We start from the raw sequence: 20,907 nt of genomic DNA, 5'->3' as shown, positions 1-20,907 counted from the left end.
GTACAGCGTTGCATGACCACGCAATTGTCAGTTAAAGTAACAGAGTGGCATATCGCAAAAAAATGGTCTGGTCATGAAGGGGGATAAATCTTCCGGAGGGCAAGTGGTTAAATAGAAATTGAGTATGCTGCTGGGGAGGAGGCGTCTTAAAGTGAACCTGTGCCCAGATCATGCACACCAAAGAACTGACATCATTTGAATGATTAGTAAAGGCATTTTAAAACAAACCTTTGTTCGCCTCTGTATCTATAAGTATTGCAGAGAAATACATTTTCAAATTTCACACAATCACCATTTTTGTATAACAGAAAAAATCTTGGCAGCACTGAAATATAAACAACCAGAGAGGTTTCTAAGGCGTCATTCATGTACAGGGGACATTTTTACAACCTCTCTTGAATGATTTAACTTAACAGATAGTAAACAACGTTTGTCGCGTTTACATGCCGTGTTTAGCGGCATTTTGCCACGTTTGCATTTAGAATCGCTTTTTTTCTTTATAAAAATATATATGCGCGCGGGAGATTTCTTTCCGGCCGCCGGCCACTGCCGGATTTTCAGGCCGAGAATCCCCTCATGCGCATGCGCCGCTGCAGTCAGCGGCGCATACCGAGGGGAATATCTCCTAAACCGTACAGGTTTAGGAGATATTTTTTTTACCTACAGGTAAGCCTTATTATAGGCTTTCCTGTAGGTAAAAGTTACAAAAAAGGGTATACAACCACTTTAACCACTTAAGCCCCTGTCCAATTTGCAGCCAAAGGACCAGGCCCCTTTTTGCGATTCGGCACTGCGTAGCTTTAACTGACAATTGTGTGGTCGTGCGACGTGGCTCCCAAACAAAATTGGCGTCCTTTTTTTCCCACAAATAGAGCTTTCTTTTGGGGGTATTTGATCACCTCTGCGTTTTTGTTTTTTGTTGTGCTATAAACAAAAATAGAGTGACTATTTTGAGAAAAATGCAATATTTTTTACTTTTTTCTATAATAAATATCCCCAGGCCGATATGTACTCTTCTACATATTTTTGGTAAAAAAAAAATCGCAATTAGTGATTATTGCTTGGTTTGCGCAAAAGTTATAGCGTTTACAGCATTTTTATTCATATTTTTTTTTTTTACTAGTACTGGCGGTGATCAGCGATTTTTATTGTGACTGCGATATTACACATCGGACATTTTTGACACATTTTTGGGACCATTGTCATTTATACAGCAATCAGTGCTATTTAAATGCACTGATTCCTGTGTAAATGACACTGGCAGTGAAGGAGTTAACCACTAGGGGGCAGTTTGGGGTTATGGATGACGTGATGTGTTTTTTTTATTGTAGGGGGTGTGGCCTGGCTTGTGACATCATGTCCTTCCCTATAAAAGGGAAGAGACGATCGGTGACAGCCTCATTCTTCAGCTCTGTGACCCGATCATGGGACTCCAGCAGCGATTGGGTCCGCTGGTCCCGCGGCCACGGTCACGGAGCACAGGACCAGGTCGGGAGCGCGCTGCCGGCGGCGTGCACCCGACCGACGGCTGGGCACTTAAAGACTCACGTACCGGTACGTGATTGTGCCCAGCCGTGCCATTCTGCCGACGTTTATCGGCGCGAGACGGTCCTTAAGTGGTTAAACCACTTGCTTACTGGGCACCTAAACCCCCCTCCTGCCCAGACCAATTTTCAACTTTTAGCACTGTCACTCTTTGAACGACAATTGTGCGGCCATAAAACACTGTACTCAAATAAAATTGTTATCATTATTTTCCCACAAATAGAGCTTTCTTTTGGTGGTATTTGATCACCCCTGGGTTTTTTATTTTTGCTAAAAATAAAATAAAAAGACCAACGCTTTTAAAAACAAAATACAAAACCGTTTTATATTTTATTAATAGAAAAAAAGGGGAAACAAACTGCGCTAAGGTGAAAGATTGTGAAGTGTGTAAAATAATTGTGAATTTCTTAAATAATAAAAAGTATCAAAGGTGTTCAGCTGCGGCTTCACTGTATCACATACAAGCAAAATAATAATTAATTAATACATTTTGCAAACAGTTAATTTTACTCCTTCATTGATATACACTGATGAGGCTGCATTGATGGGCACTGATAGGCTGCATTGATGGGCACTGATAAGGCAGCACCGATGGGCACTAATAGGTGGCACGGGTGGGCATTGATAAGTGGCATTGGTGGGCACTGATGGGTGGCACTGATGAGTGGCACTGATGGGCCTGCACTGAAGGGAATTGAAAGGTGGCACTAATAGGTGGCACTTATGCACTGATAGGTGGCAGTTATGGACACTGATGGGTGGCAGTTTTGGGCACTGATCGGCACTGGTAGGTGACACTGATAGGCAGCACTGCTAGGTGGCACTGATGAGGCACTGATTGGCACCACTGGTGGGCAGTCATAGGAGGCACTCTTGGGCATTTTTAGGTGGCATTTATTGCTGCCACTTATGCACTGGTGGGCACTGATTTGTGGCACTGTGTGGGCACTGGCAGGTGGCACTGGCAGGCGGTACTGGTGGGCGGCTTTACCTCTCGCTCTTTGGGACCAAAGCACTGAAGCCGGTGATCTCATTGACTTTGTGATCACAGTGCTTGCCGTGCGCGCCCTGCAGGTTGGGCGCGGAGAGCATGTAAAGGGGAGGACGTCTTAACGGGCTCTCGGCAAAGTGGATCCGTGCTCTAGCCGTCATTCGGCTATAGCGCGGATCTGAAAAAGTTAAGGCCTGTATACACAATCATAAAATCGGAAGTAAGTCTGCAATTGTACACAGTTTTCTGCTTTGTTTTTTTTTTTTTGGTCCTGGAAGGTTCAGCTTCCCCTTTTTAGAAATGTGAACAGCGTAATATCCACTGTCTGGGCATATCTGAACTTTAAACAGTATCTTTTATTTTGCCCAGCATAGGCTATCATATTGATTCAATGGTTTTCTTAGTCACTGACTTGGGACAAATATGAATATCAGTTGGTTTGGCTTTAAGCAATTCTAAACCAAAAAAAATATATATATATATATATATATATATATATTATATTTCTGTTTAATAGTCCATAGATGTGTCTTTTTACATGCTGTTATGCTTTTCTTTTATTTACACTTCTTATTTCTGCCAGTTACACATTTCGTGTCCTAGGGTGGGTGACAATAATCACTTAACTGTGTCTATGAAGGAGCAGCATTGTCACTCTACACTGCTCTTCTGATTTAAACTACAAACACATTCTTCCTCCTCGTCTGCATCAGAAAGAAAAACATTTCTGAAGTTAGCTAAGAAAGTTTAGAACATTGTTTGAGAGTTCAGTAGACATGTGCAATTAATTTAGTTCCAAATTAGTTTTTTACCGAATTTCGACAAATTTGTTAATTTGGAAACATTCTAATTAAATAAAACCTGTTTAAAAAAAAATTCTGATTATTCGTAAATTTGAAATTCAAAAATCCGAAAACCCGAAAATGGGAAAATCTGAAATAATAACTAACAATAAATGAACTATTCCTAACGATTAAATTATCGGTATTGGAATTTCCCTTCAAATTTGGCTGTCAGTGAATGTAATGAATACAAATTTATCTGAAGTTATGAATTATCCGAAATAACGAATGTCGTTTCTAAATGAATGGAACATAATAAATTAATAATAATAAATAAAAATAATAATAAAAAGGTTTTATGATTATTATTTATTATTAATTTGTTCTGTTCCATTTGTTTAGATGCGACATTTGTCATTTCATATAATTCGTAACTTTGGATAAATTTGTTTTCGTTACATTTGCTAACAGTCAAATTTGAAAGGAAATTCCAATACCGATAATTTAATAGTCATTATTAGTTAGTTATTATGTTGAATTTTCAGATTTTCTTTCTTATTTTGTTGTTTAGAATTTTCAAATTTACGAATTGTGATCATAACGAATGACCCGTAAAAACAAAACACAAAATGAATAAACGACAACAAACAAATTTTTTCAGGAGTGCTCATCTCTAGATTTCAGTTCAGTTAATGGGAAGATTACTCACAAAAATTAACTTGCTTACAAGACCCCCAATCATGCTCATCTCCAGCACACAAGTGACCACTCCTTCAGGGCTTGTTTCAGAGTTGCACATCACTTCTAAAAGGTAAAACCAACTTTATTGTACACATGCGCTGACAGTCCACGCAGAGACCTCTGACACATTTCACCCCCTGCTGGGGGTTTATCATAGATCTGGTAAGGTCTCTGGATGGAAGGTCTGTGCATATGCTGTACAATAAAATTGTTTCCATATTGTGAAAATGGCATGCAGCTCTAGAACCAGGTTCAGTCCATAGCAAGTTACAAGGACACAAGCTTTCTACTGGGATCAACAGATATTTTTTTATGTACTTAGCCTTAAAAACTGATGCTGCCACTACATCTAAGGGCTTGTAAGCTCAAATATATTTAGGCTCTTGGATTTAGATATACTTCAGGCTAAATGCTAAAGTCTCAAACAGCCTTTCAACTAGCACTTTCAGAAAGAGTTGAGCAGCAGTAAATTTACAGTATTTCTTGCCGTGCCAGTTTCTGTGGCTACAGTACATGGGGCGGATCTGTAATGTGACTTTTATAGCCCCTGAAACTCTACTGTTTGCTTTTCTGTTTCTGAAAGCCTCCTGAGCACAGACATCATATGCAGAGCCTCTTGATGCATGTGTGCAGTGACATCTCAGCATCATTATGACATAGTTCTCTCAGATTCAATCAATATTCACCAAGCAATGTGGTTTTATGCAGACTTAACACTCTGTTAAGGACAGTAACACAATATGGATTTTTCTGTCATTTGTGGCTGGTGCAATTAGTAGATTTCACTGTGAATTTATTTTATAATGCAGCATCTGTGTTTACACCTATCAAGTACACCAGCTCACATCTGGCATATTTGATAATTCTTACTGTCATTTTTTAAAACTGAACTCTGGGCAAATAGCTACATTTTGGAATACATGCATGGCAGCTGTATTTGTATATCTGTACACCCAATCCTGACACCTACACAGCCAATCTACAGCCAGCCAGATTGGGAACCTGACTTCAGTTAAATGATACAGCTAAGATTACCTTTCCTACCATCTCTGAATGGGCATTAAAGGAGCAGCAGGTGACAAAGTTAGTCATCATTCTGCTTTTTACCCCTATTGACATGTGCCATGTCAGCACATGTACATGCAACATACATAATTGGCTGTTGGTGCTGATCCTCCCTCTTACAGTCTACTGTATGGGAAATTAAAAGAGGCTGATACTTAAATTGAGTTACTTATACTCCTTGTATTTATAAATTCATATAATGATGTTTATAGTGAGAACACAACTGCATTCATTTTATTTTTTAGATCTGCTGAGAGACACTATTGCTCTCAGCCTCCTCCAAATCTCCGAAATCCTTTTCTTCTGTTCCTGTGAACCGACTTCTCGTTAGAGGGTGACTACGTTCATCCTTCATGATTCTACTGCTCTCAAGATGGCCACAACCAACCTGCAACACTTGTTCCAAACAGAGGGTAGTGAAAGGGCAAAGAGAGGTTCAGGAGCTCAAGGAGGTTGTTACAGGGAGGCAGAAAAACACAGCAAGAAACTATTTCATGTATAATAGATTAAAGGCCATTAATTGGTGGATGTGCATGGCTTATTCATGAAGAATAAGGATATCCCTTTGTGTCATTATTAACTTTTAAGTGTGCCTAGGTATTGGATAGAGTATGGAAGGATTAGAACCCCTGATGGGTTTTGGTGCTATCTGGGACTCCATTAGAAAGATTTTTCATTCTCATTTTCAGTTTTTCTGTCCAAGTTGACCAAACAGGAACTGAGGTGATTTTTACTTATTTCTGTCTGTCTCCCTGTTGCAGATTTTCCCACACGTGTCTGGTGAAACCTTCCCTCTAATGGAGACCCAGATAACAGCAAAAACTGCACAGGGGTTCTAAGGGTTCTAATACCCCTACCCATCATCCCTCAACTCCCCCTCCCCCTTTACACACACATACACACACACTCAACCAAAAGCTAAACAAAATTTGCCTGAGCTAACACTCAACCTTTGTCTATCTAGGAACACATGAAATTATTTCCCGCCATCAATGAACACCTGCTAATAATTACTATAGCACTCTGTTAAGGACAGTAACACAATATGGATTTTTCTGTCATTTGTGGCTGGTGCAATTAGTAGATTTCACTGTGAATTTATTTTATAATGCAGCATCTGTGTTTACACCTATCAAGTACACCAGCTCACATCTGGCATATTTGATAATTCTTGCTGTCATTTTTTAAAACTGAACTCTGGGCAAATAGCTACATTTTGGAATACATGCATGGCAGCTGTATTTGTATATCTGTACACCCAGTACTGACACCTACACAGCCAATCTACAGCCAGCCAGATTGGGAACCTGACTTCAGTTAAACAATACAGCTAAGACCCTTCCTACCATCTCTGAATGGGCATTAAAGGAGCAGTAGGTGACAAAGTTAGTCATCATTCTGCTCTTTACCCCTGTTGACATGTGCCATGTCAGCACATGTACATGCAACATACATAATTGGCTGTTGGTGCTGCTCCTCCCTCTTCCAGTCTGCTGTATGGGAAATTAAAAGAGGCTGATACTTATTTCTGTCTGTCTCCCTGTTGCAGATTTTCCCTCACTCCGTGTCTGGTGAAACCTTCTCTCTAACGGAGACCCAGATAACAGCAAAAACTGCACAGGGGTTCTAAGGGTTCTAACACCTCTACCCCCATCCCTCCACTCTCCCCCCCCCCCCCTACACGCACATACACACACACTCAACCAAAAGCTAAAAAAAAATTTGCCTGGGCTAACACTCAACCTTTGTCTATTGAGGAACACATGAAATTATTTCCCGCTGTCAATGAACACCTGCTAATAATTACTATAGCTACAGTACCTAACTGTGATGGTCAGAGGAAAGAATACACCTTACTTTTGTGGTCAATGGCTAGAATCCCCATCTTACAAATTTCAAAAAAAAAGATCATTGGTGCCAATGTTTATTTATCTGGGAGACAGAAGTTGCTCATTGCTCAAGGAACTTCTAGCAACTCCTGGAGCAACTCTAGGGTTCCATGGAACCCTGGTTGGGAAAGGCTGCTCTAAAAAGTCCTTAAAGGCACCCCCCCCCACCCCCAACACCTGATGCTCCTCCTGCCAGGGATTCTTTGCCATTTCTGCCTCCCTCACAGCCGACATTAAAATACCTAGTGTTGGCTCTTGGTGGACACTAAAGGGAGTCACTTGCTTGGTCATAAAATAGTGTTTCTGCATTTTCGCTGGCTGTGACGGAAGGAGAGAAGGGAGGCACTGTTAAGGTATGTATCAGAGCGTAGGGCAAACTTTTACAAAGACACCATCTCTTTGCCCTGAATGGAATAGGTAATAATGTCTTTTTAACACACTGGGGATTATTTACTAAAGGAAAATCCAATTTGCACTGCAAGTGCACTTGGAAGTGAAGTCGCTGTAGATCCGAGGGGGACATGCAAGGGAAATAAAAAACAGCATTTTATCTTGCACGTGATTGGATGATAAAATCAGCAGAGCTTCCACGCATTTCAGATCTACCCCTTAGATTTAAAGCGGCTGCACTTCCAAGTGCACTTGCAGTGCAAAGTGGATTTGCCTTTCGCAAATAACCCCCACTGTGTCATCCTGCACCACCATTTAGTTTATTTTCTATGAGCTTATTTTGTCTGCCAGTGGCAGGAACCTTTCCTGTACATTTTAGATTGCTGGATGATCTTTGCCCAGTCCCCACATGAATAATGCCTTTACTGCCCCACGGTGGAAGAAAGAACTGAACTGCACACCCCGGTTTGTAAATAAGCAGAAATCTCATTGGCTAATGCTGTAACCAACACACACAGTTCTAATTTTTTACACTTGATAAATGATGGCCAACTATTTTTGCTGTCATAATTGCTGAGGATCTGAATTAATGCAGGCTCAATATGAACTCTGTACGGTTTTGGAGAAATAGCTTAGAAACCGTGACAAAGAAGCACGAGAACAGGACGATGTGCAGCTTTGAAACTGCTGTCAAAGAGAATAGTCAGATGGCTGCTGTATAATGCTGTGGAATTATACTCGATGGGAGAGGAGGTATGCTTTTGCAGCCAAGTTTTTTTTTGTTAATCTTGGCACAAGCATTGTAATCTAACAGAGAGAGAGGAAAACTATGCAGCATATTCTTTTTAAGATTTATTGCGCTCATAACCTACTGTATTTTGCATTTGTTGGCAAGCTGGAACAAAAAAAAGACAGCATTATAATAATTCGATTTTCCAGCAGGGTTATAGGAAACCTATGTTGGGAGAAGGAGAATGACTCTCATTGCTGACCTTCTTCTAAAAATGCTGGCTGACTGGCTGTAGAAATGTAATGCTCTCTGATTTACTAACTCAAGCAAAGCATGAAGTTAGGACTCTTGATTTGCATTATCTTGGATTACTGAAGGCAATCATTTACATAACATTTTTGAAAGAGGGATCTGAAAAGGATTCTTCCATATTTTTCCCTGTGCAATTGTCTTCCTTTTACTAGCACAGTACAAAACCCCATAATGATGTTGTAAGGTCAGTTAACAAGAGCAGTCAGGTATCAGTTTTCAGCAGTCATATCATTGAATAATGATTGATATGGCTTACATAAAGTTCACCCGTCAATTATACCCTATGAAAAATGTGTTGTGAGAGGATTCACACAAGGCATACAAATACTAGAGAATTGTAGGAATTTTGATTGGTTTTAGGGTCATTGCCAATGTGTCAAAATCTCTGGGCTGACCTGTTGGGGAATGTTTGTAAAGATGTGTTTGTGATGTCAGTCTCCTGAGTATGCCTGATGCCAGTTAGAGACCCAAAGGAGCCTCCAGAATATCCATTGGCCTCAGTCACCTTCAGTGTATTGTATCTCTTGTGCTGCGGTGTAATTACTGTAATCTTCCAGTGCGGTGGCGGTTAATAGAACTAATAGAACATAGCCTCTCATCAAGGGTGCCCCCCTATGATCACCCTTTCCTCCATTTATAAAAGCTGGTACAGCTTCTATGAATGAAGCATAGTTACATACACATAGTTACATAGTAGGTGAGGCTGAAAAAAGACACAAGTCCATCAAATTCAACCTATGTGTGTGATTATATGTCAATATTACATTGCATATCCCTGTATGTTGCAGTTGTTCAGGTGCTTATCTAATAGTTTCTTGAAACTATCAATGCCCCCAGCTGAGACCACCACCAGTGGAAGGGAATACCACATCCCTGCCGCTCTTACAGTTTAAGGTTAAACCTCTTTTCTTCTAATTTTAATGAGTGACCATGTGTCTTGTTAAACTCCCTTCTGCCAAAAACGTTTTATCCCTATTATGGGGTCACCAGTATGGTATTTTTAAAATTAAATCATATCCCCTCACAAACTAAGTTCAGTGTTCGCAACCTTTCTTCATAACTAATGTCCTCCAGACCCTTTATTAGCTTTGTTGCCCTTCTTTGTACTCATTACCATTTCCAGCACATCCTTCCTGAGGACTGGTGCCCAGAAATGGACAGCATACTCCAGGTGCGACCAGACCAGAGTCTTGTAGAGTGGGAGAATTATCGCTTCATCCCTGGAGTTAATCCCTTTTTTAATGCATGCCAATATTCTGTTTGCTTTGTTAGCAGCAGCTTGGCATTGCATGTCATTGCTGAGCCTATCATCTACTAGGACCCCCACAAACAAGATCTATGAATGGAGAATGGGGCAAAAGTTTGAACCGTCCGTCCCTTCCATTCATAGATCAAGTTCATTCATAGAAAAGGAAAGGGTGGGCATAGTTGGGCAACCTTAATGGAGCCTGTGACAGCTTCCTTTATTTCTATTAGCAAATGGCAGACCCTGGTAGCACTCTGTTGAGTGGCTAATACAGTTCTGGTATGCATTCCAGGTATGAAGCCACAGAAAAGGTGAGGTTCCAAGGGTAGAAGTACACCAAAGATTGCAATTTGGTCATGGTAGTAGGGAAGGAAAGGAAGGAAGCTTGAAATGGGGAAAAATAATCATTCTTATAAATCAACTTGTTTTCCATGCTTTATGCCTCAGTCCTGATAATAGTGTAGAATACAGACATAACATGCTTCCCACTAACTCCTACTGATCTCACAGCAAGGAAGGCAAAAACAACAAATTACTCTGACTGTCTGGTATGTGACCTCAAATTATTTGCATATTAGCAGATCTCCCACGTTCAGAAACTAAGACAAAAATGTTAAAGCTGAAATTCAATGTGCTAACATTTTACATTTCCTGGTCCCCCACACCCATGAACATGCTAATGACATTTTTAAATAAAATCTGTTTTCATCAAATACCTTTTCTTAGAACCATTGATGTTGAGCCTCTGTGATTTAAAGAACAGAAACCCAATGTAAAGGCCCATACACACGATCAGACTTTTTGACAACAAACATGCAAATTAGCTGTTTTGGAGCAACATCCGACCATGTGTACGCTCTATCGGACAAACTTTTTCATTTGGCATCAGACTTTTGTTGGCTGTGCAAACGGACAAACTTTCTGGCAACAAAAGTCCGATGGAGTAAAGTCTGATCATGTGTACAGAAAACCATAGGACTTTTGTACAAAGTACAAACAGGCAAGCTCAGAACCAATGCAAAAGATCAGACAACAATACAGATTGACCAAAGGTGGCGGTAAAGAGCAGAAAAACCATGTGATTAGGTGAAAGTTGGCTGAAAAAGTACTGCCGTGTGCATGCAATACAAGTTCTCGACCGACGCCCTTTTTACAAAAATCCACAGGAAGGTTTGTACAAAGTCCGATCGTGTGTATGAGGCTTAAGGCTGAGTAGGAAAGGGCTGGGTAGGAAAGGATCCAGATCCACCATTCAATATGCCAGGGATATAATATTAAGAGAGAAGCAGAATCTAAGTGCACACTGATGATTTCCTTTTAAAAGAGCTTTATTTAAAGTGGTTGTAAACCCTTACAAACCACTTTGACCTACAGGTAAGCCTAGATTAAGGCTTACCTGTAAATCCAAGAAATATCTCCTAAACCTACACAGTTTAGGAGATATTTGCCAAAACGCAGTCACCGCTGTCTGCGGCGCATGCGTCTTAGAGAGTGGCACGCAGGCGCACTGAGCGCGCTGCTGTCAGCGGCGATATGCCACGAGTGGCTGCTCCCGTGCGCATGCGTGGGAGTGACGTCACCGCGGCTTCGTCGAATGACAGCAGTGGAGCAGCGAGACCCACCAAGAAGAGGGATGCTCCAGACTACAGGGGACAGCTGTGACTTCGCTGGCTCCTGTGTCAGGTAAGTGACACATAATGGACTACTATGCGATGCATAGTAGTCCATTATGCTTTACCTCTGCGGGAACCAAAGAGGAAGTAAACCCATCAGGGTTTACTTCCTCTTTAACAAATGGCTACTCACATGGGCTTAAAAGAAATAGTGCAAATAGGAGCAGACACCTTAAGCATGGAGGTCGAGGATTACAGCGGGTGAGGTCAGAACGTGGCTCCTTCCCCCGCACATGTTACATTCACACAAACTTTCTCAGTGGGGTGAACTTAGAGTCTGCTTCTACCTTAATTTTATATCCCTGGGATATCGAAGGGTGGATCTGGATCCTGTTTGGAGATTATACCCATATGGGACATGCTTTGTTGACCATCAGTTAGCTCAGTGGTCCACTCCTAGAGGTGAGCAAAGCGAGTGCGCTGGAGGTGGAGGGAAACTCACCCTTGCATTGAAATTTCTCATTGGGACTTTTTGCTTTTGGTTTTATTTGGATTTATATGGACATGTTACAAATGAGCCCACTCCAAACTAAAAACACTGGGACTTGTATACCATCCACAGCTGGAATGCTGTGGATTGTCCTGCCTGACTTGATTATTAAGGAGAAGTTACAGAGGATGTTATTTGCTGCACACAAAGCATGCCTACAAGCCTCAATAAACACACACATTCCTTATGCGTTACTGACACTCATAATTAGATTCCCAGCATGAAGAAGCTGACATCTTTCTAGCAACATATTTTCCGAGACAATTCGACAGTGGGAAAATAATTTAATGTTACAGATAATCACTGGACTTTAATTTGTAGTGCATTCCCTTGCTCGGCAACATATTTCAGCTTCTTGGTGGCGTGCATTTGTTTACTGTAGTGTGCCGTACAGTAGCATAAAGGGGAAACAAATGAAATATTTTGTTGTTTGTACTTTTGCCATTTAGGGAAGAGTTAGGAGATGTGCCAGGTACATCCAGCTGTCTGCTAGCAGATATAAAGGGAGAGCAGCTGCAGAAATATAGATTCACAAAGACAAGCTGCACCTGCTAAAATAAACATGGCATCGCTATATGGAATTAGTAACAACACTTAGCTGAATTTAGAAGCATTTAAAAATGTGTATGGGCTTGTAAAACTTGGACTTTGTTTCAGCTGTAGCAGCGTTAAAGGGAAACAATAGTCTTTCATTTCTTTAGATACATATTTGAAGTCACCAGATTAAAAGAATAATCTTATCAGCAAGAATTAGAATTCTACAAGCCCTTTTCTGTGTGTTGTTTGTAAATAAATGTGTGCATGGGGTAGCTATATAAGATTTTTTTTTTGGCAAGTGTTTAAAGGCTACTATAGGTGGCTTCAATTGAGCAAAATTGACCCACTGATGGGCTTGCTAGCACCAAATGGCTCCACAAAAATCAATTTGAATATCAACTGAGTTGGGTGAAAAATTATCAGTCCAACAATGAGGACATTCTATAAAAGGCAGTCACTTTTCGACAGCACCAGCAACCTTAGATATCTGAATACAGTCGAGACCCTCTATCCACACTGTTAGCATGAATGGGGAAACAATTGCTTCCCCTCCCCCTCCCCTCTTGTAGGCTGAAGGCCAACATTTGAGAAATATGAGAAATATGCCACCTGCTGATTTGTTTTTTTAAAGGTGAAGGTTAAAGGACTGTCAGCACAATTCTTGTACATAGCCAGGGATTTATAGAACTCTACGATTAATTCATGTTTTCCCAGTAATGTCCCTGGGAGATTCATCTTTGGTCAGATAGCTACAATAAAGGTTGAAGCTGTTATAGTTGCAAAGGGTGGGCCAACTCAATATTGAACCCTATGGACTAAGACTGGGATGGCATTAAAGTTCATGTGCGTGTAAAGGCAGGAGTACACAAAAATTTTAGTAATATATTGTATAATTTAAAATACATTAGCATGTAGATTGATATAGCCTATTTCAATATCAGCAGAGCAGAAACAAGTAATTATTTACAATAAAGTTCATGAAAATCCCCTTAATGTACACAATTGACTTGGAGATGATTTTTTTTCACATCCTGTAATGGGATAAACATATATTTAGTTATATTTCTTATTTATATTAATTTACATAGCGCCAGCAAATTCTACAGAAAATGACTGAACTATTTGGATCAGTCCAATCCCTCTGTATAGCTTACAATTGAATATCAGTACTATAGTCATGCACACCAGCCCACACCAATATGAGCAATACTAGTCTGTGTTTGGATTAGAGTAAGGCTTCATGTACACAGGACGTTTGAAAACCTCTTCTGAGCGCTGGTACTTGACAGCTAGTAAATTACATTTAAAAACAACAGTTATGCCACTTTTACATGCCCCATTTATGCGCGTTTGGCGGCATTCATGAACATTTTCGTTTAGAAGCATTTTTTTCCAGGTAACAGATTGTACTCATCAGTATACCCTCCTAAATGCCTACTATGCAGGACTCTCTCTCTCTTTCTCTTTCTCTCTCCATCCTTTTGCAGCCTACAATGCACAAGGGTTGTGGAAGGCCTGTTTTTTCCATATTGCAAATGGTCAGAAATGTTTCCCCAATAAAAGTACCTATAAAGGAAAATTCTTATAAACGTGTTTGTATGCTGTTACAAGCATTTGGCGTTTCAAATGCCAATAAACTTCCATCCTAAGTGTGATTTTTTTGCTTTAAAAAAAATGGCACTAAATTCAGCTGCCTCTAAATGACCCTGTGTACATGTACAGATAAGATAACATAAGGAGAGTTCAGGGGCTGCTGAAAAAAATACCCAACTGCTCCTAAATGTCCGTTTATCAGCTGCAGTGTACATGAGGCCTAAGTGTAACGTACACAATCAATTTTAGAAATAAAACTAGATTGCTCATTGGAAAGAATTGCAATTAAACTCAAACATTTTTTGTTCCATATAGTATAAACACACAATCAATGATGAAGGCTTTCTTAGCTGGAAACAAAAGGAAAAGAGGCATCAGAGATGAAAGAGAATGGACAGCATTACTGTACCAATAAATATGACCCTACGAATGATTAAAGAAACGACATCTGACAAGCAAGCTTGGTGTGGGATCACAATGTCACAAAGTGCAAGACCCAACTACATACATAAACATTAATAACAAGACAGTGACATGTATTTCTGTAGTACAAATCTCACAAATCAGAAATAAATAAAAAATAAATAAAAAGAAGAATGTATTTAAATTAAACAAAAATCAAATAAAAAGGAACAACAAAAATCTAGTCAACAAATACTGCTACTTGCTCTCCTATCATATTTGTTTGCATATATTACATTATTGGTTTTAATCTTATTGTAATAAAATTTGTTTATTTTATAACATTTGTATTGAGTTGTCTTTGGCACCGTGATAATCCCGCCTTCCTTGTCTTCTATTGTATTTATTTTGGGATGAGGTGCCTTATCCATTAAGGACATACCAGTCACTTTCCTCTTTTTTTCTAGTAAGTTAAATGTTTTTGATATCCTTAAAGCAGAAATAAACCCATTGGGTGTTATTTGCTAAAGAAAAATCCACTTTGCACTGCAAGTGCACTTGGAAGTAAAGTCGCTGTAGATCCGAGGGGGGGGGGGCATGCAAGGAAAATTAAAAAACAGCATTTTAGCTTGCACATGATTGGATGATAAAATCAGCAGAGCTTCCATTCAGTTCAGATCTACCCCTTAGATTTAGAGCGACTGCACTTTCAAGTGCACTTGCAGTGCAAAGTGGATTTGCCTTTCGTAGATAACCCCATTGATTTAAAAGTTTCAAAAAACAGTTACATTCTCGGCATGCCAGAAATGCTAACTGTCACATTTGCTTGTGCTCTCAACCAAACTGTCAAACTATCAAATGGCTGGTGTCATAACTAATCACATGTATCACACCATGACAGAAGATGGCAGCTTCCTATGTTGAAAAAGAATAGGAGGATTTAGTTGCACTTTAAATCTAGAGAGAGAAATCACTATAAAGAACAATATTTAGCAAACATTTTCCATTATCAGAAACTCTGAATCAGATTCAAACCAGTTCTGATATAGTTACAAAACTTCACATGGACAATGAATGTATAAAAACATCAAGTCCTAATACTTTGCATACTCTGTTCTGTCCGCTCTGCCAATTCTCTTCCAAAAGCCAATGAAACAATAGGAAAGAGTTAGCACCTAACGTTTGAGTTCAATATGCCACAAAAAAGTACAGTGAACATGTACCTTTTGCCAGATCAAGTGGTGAGGATACTTGCCAGGTGGAGAAAACCTATGCCAAGCTGTCCCTTTTGATGCCTTTATTCTACATGCCAGTATGTCTGTTTCTGAATCTTCACAACATATCTTAAAAATTGCATATGTGTTAAAAATGCTAGCTTATTATGCATATAGCTTAAATTTAGAGATATTTACTATAGTGCAGAATAATAACTCATATGACTGCAACAACTGAAAAGCACACATTTTTTTTGGAGCTTGGAAAGAAACAATATAGAACAACCTTTAGGATTATGATGAATTGGGCTAAAGGAAACCAACATTGTATTATAATGCTGAAAAACAGAGCAATGACTTCTCACAAATGAATAAATTACTGCATATTTAGGCTCTACTTGTGATACACACCAACATTACCAGAAACAATCTTGAATACATGAGTGAGAAGGAATGATTTGATTGTCTTGGCCCACTTCCTATCAACAGTCACTTTGTTGAATTAAGTTAAAGTAGCAGTGTCTGCAGATACCCCACCGCCACAGGCTTTTAAACTTACTTAGTGTAACTCCCTCACTGCTTTACTGCTGCAGTATACTAGCCTGTCTTAGTGCCAGTGTTAGCTGGTTTTGGAGCTTAGACATCACAACCCCCCGCATGGTGGTATTTGGGCCTGGTGATTGGCTATTAAGGCCTGAGCACTGTCACACGGGGAAGATCACATGCTCTTTCAAACCCAGAAGTCCTGCTATGTTAAAAAGGGTTCCACAAGTGCCGAAAGTGCAGTGGGAGCATGGCTTGATAAGTATAGCTACCCTGTGGGTTGGCTGTCTTCAGACAGTTACTTTGCCCTGAACTGTGCCTCTCTAAAGAACAACTTCACTTCAAATTTTTTTCTAAGAGTTAAATGAATGTTGTATGCTTCCCTCAAGACAATGAAGAAAATCTGCCTTATGTTCATCCTGTCAAATGTTCGGAACCCTCTCACTCTACTAGAAATCTGTTTTCATTGAGATCTGGGGATTTTCCCTCACTTCCTGTTCTGCGTGACACTCCAATAGATAGGAAGTAATGAGAAATCTCCATAGGGGCATACAGAAAGCATTAAAAATCTGATTATGGTTTTAAAATCTACATTCCAAAAATAAAAAATAAAGTTTTTGCTGGATTTGAACACGATAAATCCCTTATTTTTGAATTTCAGTGGAACTGAGAATACATGATAGTTTTTAAGAAGACAATGCTGTACATAAGAGTATATATTGTATTTACCAGTAGCAGAGAAAACAAAGACTTATTTAAAAATGACTTACCATGACACGTTCCATCCACTTCCTCATATCCAACACTGCAGACGCAGCGTCCAAGTGGTACAAGCCAGTCGCCATCAGCTCCACAGTACAGTTTGGGGGTGTCTCTTTCTTCTGCATATTTGATGCAGGACCCTCGAACTTCAACAAGAGAAGATGAATCCACCCTTGGAATAGTGTCTGGGAACATAGCCAAGTTGCGCACCATGTACGGACATTTTTTATAGTAGACACGTACTGACACCAAAGCAATACAGGCTCCGATATCTTGAAACGCTAGGTAAAACCCTTTTCTGGTAATAGGCCCCACCTCTCGGACCTCTGTGTTCAGTTTCAGAATGCGATCTCCTAAATCCATTTGTGTGAAACTCTCATCAGCAGCAATAGTATCAATCTTACTATACTGATTGGGCTTGAATTTTACTACATGGGCATCATCAGATTCCATGTAGTAGAGGTTAAAGGTCTCCTTACAAGTCCCCACCACCCAAGGAATGCTGTTACAGTCCCTGAGAGTAAATTTCATCTCCACAAAAATCTTCTGTGCTGCATCCCGGGAGATCCAGTTGGTTCTGAGCCAGTTGTTCTGGTTTGCTTCCATGACATTACATACTTGGTATGTATGAATAGGCCGATTATATTCATCCATTTCCGTGATGGCATCCCACTGCAAATTAATTAAAATGTATTATTATAAGAATTTAAAAGCATATTCGCCAGAATCAAATATATAGTATAAAATGGACACACTTTTTTAAAAGAACTATCATACATATTACATCAATTTCATGAACTGGATTTGCAATTCTATATACAGGAAAATAGTGTCATAGATTCAGGATATAATTAGAAAACAATATATAGAAGGGGCAGAAGTTTCCAAGATAGTGTGGTCTGATAGGAAAAAGTACCAAATCCCATCTATGCAAATAAAATAAATTGCAAAGATTTTATCAATCTTCATGTAGAGTTTACCTACTACTTTTATGTGAACACAAATTCATTCATCTCAGTCATGTGCTACTTCTTTAGTGGGAGGGTCTGCCTGCTACAATCACATGATCAGTCTCACTGTTGTAATAGGAAGAACAACTGTTGGGCAATGAAACAGTTACATAACCACAAACAACATTCCTGAGGGCATTCTGTTATATTTGCAAAGCAATATTTTGCAGACACAAGTGGTCTGTCTGTCCATGTTTTGATCTGTGATTATACATCTCAAAATATAAATAAATACATCCTTATGGGTAGGCGGATGTAAGCGGACTTGCATATGCCGATATTTGTCCATCTCCAGGTCCATTCAGGTATGTTGACCTGAATGGACCTGGACTAGGGGTGGGCATATGCAGATGGACTGACCGGAATAGAGTTGGGCAGATACAGGACATAAGTCCGCTTACATCTGCCCACCCATAGGAATTACATGGGCCATTTCATCCATGGTGGAAAAATCTGAGTAAACAAGAATGTCACAAATGTGACATACATACCATTCTGATCCAACTCCGCAGGGGATCTGTCTAGACTCATCTACTGAGATGGAGTGGACACAGCCTTACTCTACATTCACACTAGCACTCATGTGTTTAGATTATTAAAGTGCTGGGTAAATTATATGGAGCGCTAAAACACATTTCATGCCTACCAAAAAAGTTCTCCTGTGTTTAGATGTACTCGCTTCTACGTGTGTTTACATATTGTTACATGCGCTTTGATGTTTTCAGAGTATGTAGACTATTCTTGGAAGCACAGAATTCTATTTTCAAGGCACAGTTAGGCTTAATGTACATGGGACATTTTTACAACCTCTCCTGAACGATTTAACTTGACAGATAGTAACCCACGTTTAAAAAGTCAGTTTTTCTCCATTTAGCCGCGCTTGTGTTTAGAAGCCTCTGAAAAAAAAAAATATTTCAATTTTTTTTTTCAAATTAGCCAAAAATGAAATATGCCGGCTAAACACGTTTGGCATCTGAAACGTCAGAAACGGTGTCTGAAATAATTTTTTTGCCTTCAATGAAAAGCCTATAAACGCAACTGCCTAAAATGACTAACTTGTGCACATAAGATAACATTGGATGAGTTCAGGGGCAGTTGAAAAAAGTATCTACCTCTGAACGTCCATTTACAGCAGGAAAACACTCCCACTGGGCTGGTTCCGAAAGAAAACATGGCATTTAATACACCCAGCTAGACTGCATTCTCACACTTGCCGAAGGTGAGAACCCAGTGCAACCCAGCTAAACTGGCACTAAAACCATAAATTTAGTAAAATTAGCCCCAAAACCCAACTGCGGTTTCAGGAAAATTAACTTTGAAAACATATAGCATATGCTCGTCAGGAGCCAGCGCTACAAGTACAATCACAAGTGGTGTACAAATCACGTCTAGCAAGAACATAAAGTAAACCCCATAAAATAGGCAGGAGTGAAAGCTACAGTGCTAGTTTAACTGACAATTGCGTGGTCATGCAGCTCTGTACCCAAACCAAATTTATATAATTCTTTTCACAGAAATAGAACTTTCTTTTGGCGATCTGAACAAATTAATGGGGTAGGCAACTACATGACAAATGAAAAATGTCAGAAAATGCATTTGGGAGGCAAAAAATATGAATGTAATCTACTCACTAGGGGGTGAACCTCTGGGGGAGTCTAGGATGGAAAAGGACCTGGGGGTCCTAGTAGATGATAGGCTCAGTAATGGCATGCAATGCCAAGCTGCTGCTAACAAAGCAAACAGAATATTCACATGCATTAAAAAAAGGGATTAACTCCAGGGATAAAGCAATAATTCTCCCACTCTACAAGACTCTGGTCTGGCCTCACCTGGAGTATGCTGTCCAGTTCTGGACACCGGTCCTCAGGAAGGATGTACTGGAAATGGAGCGAGTACAAAGAAGGGCAACAATGCTAATAAAGGGTCTGGAGGATATGTGTTATGAAGAAAGGTTACAAGCATGAACTTATTCTGAACTGAACTGAACTTATTCTCTCTGGAAAAGAAGCACTTGAGAGGGGATATGATTTCCATTTACAAATACCATACTGGTGACCCCACAATATGGATAAAACTTTTTTTGCGGAAGGGAGTTTAATAAGACACGTGGCCACTCACTAAAATTAGAAGAAAAGAGGTTTAACCTTAAACTGAGGGTTCTTTACAGTAAGAACGGCAAGGATGTGGAATTCCCTTCCACAGGCGGTGGTTTTCAGCGGGGGGCATCAATAGTTTCAAACAACTATTAGATAAGCACCTGAATGACTGCAACATACAGGGATTTACAATGTAATACCAACATATACTCACACACATAGGTTGGACTTGATGGACTTGTGGATTTTTTCAACCTCACCTACTATCTAACTATATGTAACTATGTAACATCTAGGGTGATCAAGGTGTTAAATATGTGCCTAACAAGTGTTTATGTGTGTACTGTGTGCTGCTTTTACTGGGGATCTAATTGTTTCATTCCCTGCTTATCAGGGAATGAAAAAAAAAACAACTGTCACTGAAAACAGCTCTGTGCTGTTTACACTCACAGAGCTGTGTTCCGTGAAGCTCAGAGCCAATCGCTGGGTGGTCAATCACTGGCTGGGACTCGGTGATCAGCGTGTGCTGTAATGAATCACAGTACAGCCGGGGCAGGAGGGCGCACCCTGTACCCAAAAATGCAGAATCATGTATATATATATATATATATATATATATGTGATTCTGCACAGACGACCTGCACTGTCACAGTATATGTACAGAGCACTGTCAACAAGTGGCAAGACTCCACTTTCTTTTTAAAAGAGCTATAACAGTATCCAATTGACACACAAGCAATTTTGTAACTCAGTGCTATTAATATCTACCTCTACTAGTCTCCAGCCATGTGATTGTCTAGAGCCTCAATCACACTGGCAATGACATACAAGTGTTTATACTGTATGTGTTTAAAGGACATTTCTTTATGCATATACCGTAAATGCATGTAATTATC

The 20,907-nt window shown here is 39.8% G+C and overlaps 1 protein-coding gene across 2 annotated transcripts in view; it reads right to left on the bottom strand.

Moving 5' to 3' along the window:
• Positions 1–20,907, bottom strand: part of EPHA6 (EPH receptor A6) — a 1,195,522-nt gene that overhangs the window by 887,475 nt on the left and 287,140 nt on the right. For both annotated transcript variants that reach the window (XM_077480173.1, XM_077480174.1), the window contains exon 3: positions 16,914–17,577. In XM_077480173.1, the coding sequence (XP_077336299.1) occupies positions 16,914–17,577 (664 nt within the window). The remainder of the gene's footprint in view (positions 1–16,913; positions 17,578–20,907) is intronic.

The sequence above is a fragment of the Lithobates pipiens genome, unplaced genomic scaffold, assembly GCF_037356315.1.
Source record: "Lithobates pipiens isolate NorthernLeopardFrog02 unplaced genomic scaffold, aLitPip1_a1.2 Scaffold_16, whole genome shotgun sequence".
Lineage (NCBI taxonomy): Eukaryota > Metazoa > Chordata > Amphibia > Anura > Ranidae > Lithobates > Lithobates pipiens.
Note: the sequence above shows the minus strand (reverse complement) of the source record. Positions and strands in the feature narration are given on the sequence as shown.